Source organism: Physeter macrocephalus, unplaced genomic scaffold (assembly GCF_002837175.3).
Source record: "Physeter macrocephalus isolate SW-GA unplaced genomic scaffold, ASM283717v5 random_1575, whole genome shotgun sequence".
Classification (NCBI taxonomy): Eukaryota; Metazoa; Chordata; class Mammalia; order Artiodactyla; family Physeteridae; genus Physeter; species Physeter macrocephalus.
In genome coordinates this window covers 19,477-25,000 of record NW_021146715.1, presented here as the reverse complement: position 1 = coordinate 25,000, position 5,524 = coordinate 19,477, and the positions used below count along the sequence as shown (strand labels likewise).

Sequence of the window (5,524 nt, the reverse complement as noted above, 5' to 3'; positions counted from 1 at the left end):
GGCTCCCTGGGTCTCCAGGGAGGCATCTGTCACTGCCGGAGAAGGGAGGGTGCTCGGCTGGCCCCTCAGGGGAGGGAGAGAGGAAGCCGAAGGTGTGGGGTTCTCCACCCCCGACCCGCGTCTTCTGTCCTTGGGGGTGCTGGCGTGTGCCCTTTCCCTGTCATCAGCCTCAGCCGGGAGGGCACTGGCGTGCTTTCACGGGGGTGCTCTTCCCCGCTGCCCAGCAAATGCCCCCTCAGGAAATAATCAAACTCCAGCAAAAGGTCAGAGAGGCCAGAAGCGCCGCTGGGACTCAGGTCCTGGACACCCAGTCCACAGCCCCACCACACACCTGCCCCAAGCCCGTGTGCTCCCGTCCATCCTGTCACAGAGGAACTCTCTGGAAGCCCCTGAACGGCCTCATTCTTCTCGGGCACCCTGACGGCGGCCTCCAGGCTGGTTTTCCCTCCCTACTCACCTGCCCTCCAAAGCCTGCCTCTCCTTGGTGGCGGCCTCCAAGCGACTCTGGCTCTCCTGCAGCTCCCCCAGCAAGGACGTCACCTGGGCTTTCACTGAGGCCTTGTCCTCGGCCATCTGCTGCATGAAAAAAAGCCACTTCCTGTCGGCGATGCTTCCTTACCAGCTGCTCACCCCTGGCAGCCCCAAGCCCCAGGGCAGCTGAAAGCACTGAGACGGGTCCCCCGAAGGCTCCCCTCGAGACCTCAGCACACCTACTCATCTCACCTCTCACCTCTGGAAGCTTCTCCCCCACAGCGAGGCAACTGAAGTGGTGGAAAGGGATCGAGTCCCACGAGCCCCCACTCCCAGCTCCTCCTCATCCCTGCAGATGGGGCAACAGGAGACCCAGGGACACGGGAGCACAGAGGTGCCTCGAGTCTCACAAGGCTGACAACCAGGCCATGAGGGCTGAGTCCAGCAGGAGTCTGTGTGCCTCCGTCATCCAACTGTCCAGATCCCGGTCCCCTGAGACCTCGGGCTGCTCCAGCCCAGGGTGCAGCCCCGGTCCTCTGCATACCCGGCCCCTCCGCAGTAACCCCTCGGTAGTAACCAGCACCCCTGAGCTCCTGGCCACACACACGGCCCCGCCCACCATCCTTCTCAAGGGCAGTCTCAGGGCCGCGTCTCCTCTCCAGTTACACGCGCACGATGAGGACCTGCTCCGTCTCAAGGCTTTCAGTACCCTCCACGGGCTGAGGGCTTCCAGATTCCTCCCTCCAGGACAGACTTCTCTCCGGCACCCCAGCTTAGCCACCCAACTGCCTGCCCAGCTTCTCCACATCGAGGCCCGCAGGCTGCAGTAAGCTTTCCCCAAAAGGACCACAAAGCAGGGGGCTTAAGACAACAGAAACAGATTGCCTTCTAGAGGCCGGGAGTCCAAGAGTAAGGTGTCGGCGGGGCTGGTTCCTCCTGAGGGCCCTTGGCTGTAGCAGCCTCCATTGTCACGTGACCATCTTCCCTGGGTGTCCGTTTCTCTTCTTTTAAAGATACCAGTCATTGGATTTAGGGCCATCCTAAGCCAGTGTGACCTCATCTTAACTTGATTACATCTGCAAACACCCCATTTCTAAATAAGGTCACATTCTGAGGTCCCAGGGGTTAGGATATGGGCATTTCTTTTGGGAGAACGTAATTCAACCCATAACACCCCCTACACTAGACAGGAATCCAGATAATGTCTCCCACTAGCACAGCACCCTCCCACGGTTCCTGTCACACTCAGGATCAAAGCCCAAATCCTTCACTGGCTTACTAATCCCACATGATTAGCCCCATCATGACTCTGCCCTCCTCAGCCCCTATCCACTCTGCCCCAGCCATGTTTGCCTCTTCGGTCTTCCCTGAACATCACAGGCATGCTCCTGCCTCAGGACCTTTGCACATGCTTTCCCCACCTCTAAAACAGTCTTTCCCCAGATACCCACATGTATTCCAGTCCTGACTAGATGGCACCCCAGTGAGGCCTTCCCCATCTAGTCCATCCTCCAGTTAGCAGCACAAAACCTTGAAGTCTTCTCTGCCTCTCACAGCTCACATCGGATCCACCAGGAAATCCTGTCAAAATGTATCTTAGAATCTATTTGATGACACTAAGCAGGTAATGGTGACTACTTTAGGTGTGACGGTGGTATTGTTCTTATGTTTCTTAGAGATGCACACTGAAATATTTACAGACGAAATTATGCAGTATCTGGACTTTGGTTCAAAATAATGGGGGAACTCCTAGGTATCTACCTGAAAGAAATGAAAACCCATGTCCACACAGGGATGTTCACAGCAGCATTACTCCTAACAGCCAGAGTGGAAACGACCCAAATGTCCATCAAATGACGACTGGATAAACAAAACGTAGTCTCTCCATACACTGGAATATCATCCAGCCATAAAGTGAAATGAGGTACTTGGACAGACTACAGCATGGATGAACCTCAAAAATACGATGCTGGGACTTCCCTGGTGGCGCAGTGGTTAGGACTCTGAGGTCCCAATGCAGGGGGCCCAGGTTCCATCCCTGGTCAGGGAGCTAGATCCCACAGGCATGTTGCAAGTAAGAATTTGCATGTCAATAGGGAGGGTGGGAGGGAGGGAGGGAGACGCAAGAGGGAGGAGATATGGGGACGTATGTGTATGTATAGCTGATTCACTTTGTTGTAAAGGAGGGAGGGAGACGCAAGAGGGAGGAGATATGGGGACGTATGTGTATGTATAACTGATTCACTTTGTTGTAAAGCAGCAACTAACACGCCATTGTAAAGCAATTATACTCCAATAAAGATGTTTAAAAAAAAAAGAAGTTGCATGCCATGACTAAGGAGCCCACGTGCCACAACTAAGACCCGGTGCAACCAAATAAATAAATAAATAAATATTATTTTTTTAAAAACACGTGATGCTGAGTGAAAGCAGCCAGACATGAGAGCCACACGGTGGATTCTACTCACAGGAGACGCCCAGAACAGGCAAACACAGACAGGAAGGTGAGCATGTGCCTGGGGCTGGGGAGTGACTGCTCGTGGGGACAGGGTTTCCCCTTGGGATGATGACAATGTTTGGGAAGCAGATGGAGGTGATGGTTGGACAACTCTAGGACTATACTAAAAACCACTGAATTCTACACTTTCAAGGGGTGAATTTCATGGTATGTTGAGTTTTATCCCAGAAAAGCTGTTGGAAAAAACTCCAGCCTGTGGCTCTACCACTTTCTCCAGGGACGGGCACTCGGCTATGCCCAGGTTTTTGCTGGGGTCACCGTCTTATCCCCATCACCTGTTGTCCACGTGCAAGAGTTTCTCTTACGTATACCTGGGGTGCAACTGAGGAGTTGGGGGTGACCTAAATTTTCAACTTGAAGAGAAAATGCCACATAGTTTTTCAAAGCAGTGGCACCAACTGATGCTGCCACCAGCAACATGAAGCCATGGCCCCTCCAATACCCGCTACTGTCAGACTTGTCAGCTAGAAATAGGGCTTTGGCAGTGGCTCTGATCGCTACCGTGAAGCCAGCATCCCATCACGTGAGCACGGGGCAGGCGGATGCTCTGACGGCATCCTGAGAACAGCGGTCTTCTCCTTCTCACTTCTGCGCCGAGTACACCAGCTCAGGATTGTAGTGGCTTTACCGATGGCCCCAAAGTGACATGGCCACGGCCTAACCCCCAGTACCTGTAAATGGTACCTGATTTAGAGACAGGGTCTCTCCAGATGTGACCAACTTAAGATGAGATCGTACTGGAGGAGGGTGGGCCCCTGATCCGGTGACTGCTGAGAACTACAAAAGACTCGGACACTCGAGCAAACTCTAGAGTGGCTTCTTGCAGCCTAAGGTCACGACCCTGGGCCGGCCCAGCCCCCTTTCGAGTTCCTGTCTGAGAAGAGAGGGCTGGCAAAAGAATGTACTGTGTGTTCCAGCCAACACGTGACCTAGCCCCCACCATCCTCAGAGCCTTTCCTAAGAGGGCTCCCAACATGTGAATCCTTCCTCTGTCCCTTTGAGACAACCCAGGAGTCTTTCTCGGGGACCTGAGAGCCATTCCTCTGAAACGGAATCCTCAGGAAGGACAGGGCCTCGGCCTGCCCGTGTCTGCGCGGGATGGAATCCTAACTTCCAGAACTGACTCCCGGGGTGGACGCCGCTGACCTCACCGCACTGACACTGACCCACCCCGCGTGGGTTTTCACTTGAGCCCCTGCTCGCTGCCCCCACCTCACTCTCCCTTCAAATCGCCAGCACCTCTGTGCCCATCAGAAGGGTGCTCAGCACCTTCCCCTGCTGTCGGTAGTTACCAAACAAAGCCTGTTTTTACCCCTTTACCTAATGGCCGGCTGAGCTGCTCTTCGACACCAGTGTCTTCCTAAGAGGAGGAGAGAAGCCCAGACGCGTGGGGAGAAGGCCACACGACAGTGTGTTTGCAAACCAAGGAACGCCAAGTCCTGCCAGCCAGCACCCGAGGCTGGGAGAGAGGCCTGGACCAGATCCTGACCTCACGCTCCTCAGAAGGAACCAACCCTGCCCTCACCTTGATCTTGGACTTCCGGCCTCCAGAACTGGGAGACAACACGTTTCTGTGGCTTAAAACTACCCGGTTTGTGGTACTTTGTTACAGCAGCTCCAGGAACCTAACACACCTCCCCTAGGGCCCCCACCAGGCAGTCTATGCCACCAGGGTGATTTGGGGCGGGGCCCCAGGCAACATGTACCAGCTTGACCTGCGGGGCACAGAGACCCGGTAACTAAGGTCAGTCACATGGGCACCCCAGGCCTCCAGGATCGACCCCCACTCAAGTCCCCGGACCACACCACTCAGGGGAGCTTCCCTGGTTGTGGTACCCATGTGTGTCATCACACGTGGCCCAGCCTCTCCTGGACCTGCCCTCTGTTCCTTTTATCTTTGCCGATTTCAACCCGCATCCCTCCTGGGTGACTAAGCCTAACGCCATGACCACGCAGACAGTGGCTTTTCCCAACTCCGGGAGCCCCCCGCCCCCGCGACCCCGCACACGCGCACAGTCCCTGCGGGTCCGGGGCGGGCCCTGGGCGGCGGCGGCGGCCCGCTACCTGCTGGCATGTCTTGAGGCACTCCAGCTCCTGCAGGGCCTGCTCCCTCTGCCGGTGCAGCTCCCGCTTCTCCAGGCTCAGCCTCTCCACCAGGTCCCGGGCCTCCTGGAACTTCTGCATGAGGAAGGCCTTCTCCTCCCTCTGGCTGCCCTGGAAACGCTGCAGCTCCTCGCAGCGTTCCCGCAGCATCTGGTTGCTCTGGCGGATGGCGTCTGCAGAGGTGGCAGGGGGCAGGTGAGCCCGTTGGCCGCAGCCTCCACCACCCCGCGGCCTCTCCCACCCTGACAGCTTCCAAACACTCCCTTCACTTCGCCAAGCGCTTTCGAAGTCAACTACGCAAATGACGTGCCCCCAGTGTCTCCAAGATATTAACCACGTAAGCTTCACTTAAAAGCATGTGTCCGGGGGCTTCCCTGGTGGCGCGGTGGTTGAGAGTCCGCCTGCCGATGCAGGGGACACGGGTTCGTGCCC

At 56.2% G+C, this 5,524-nt stretch overlaps 1 protein-coding gene across 5 annotated transcripts in view; it reads right to left on the bottom strand.

Annotated features, from left to right (window-relative positions):
* Positions 1 to 6: 6 nt before the first annotated feature.
* The window catches only part of LOC114485485 (NF-kappa-B essential modulator-like), an 18,900-nt gene continuing 13,382 nt past the window's right edge, over positions 7 to 5,524 (bottom strand). For 4 of the 5 annotated variants that reach the window (XM_028486978.2, XM_028486980.1, XM_028486976.2 and 1 more), the window contains exons 3-4: positions 5,054 to 5,265; positions 7 to 576 (exon numbers count right to left, since the gene is read on the bottom strand). In XM_028486978.2, the coding sequence (XP_028342779.1) occupies positions 454 to 576; positions 5,054 to 5,265 (335 nt within the window). In that variant the 3' untranslated portion in view covers positions 7 to 453. The remainder of the gene's footprint in view (positions 577 to 5,053; positions 5,266 to 5,524) is intronic. The other variant, XM_028486977.2, reaches the window with a different exon arrangement.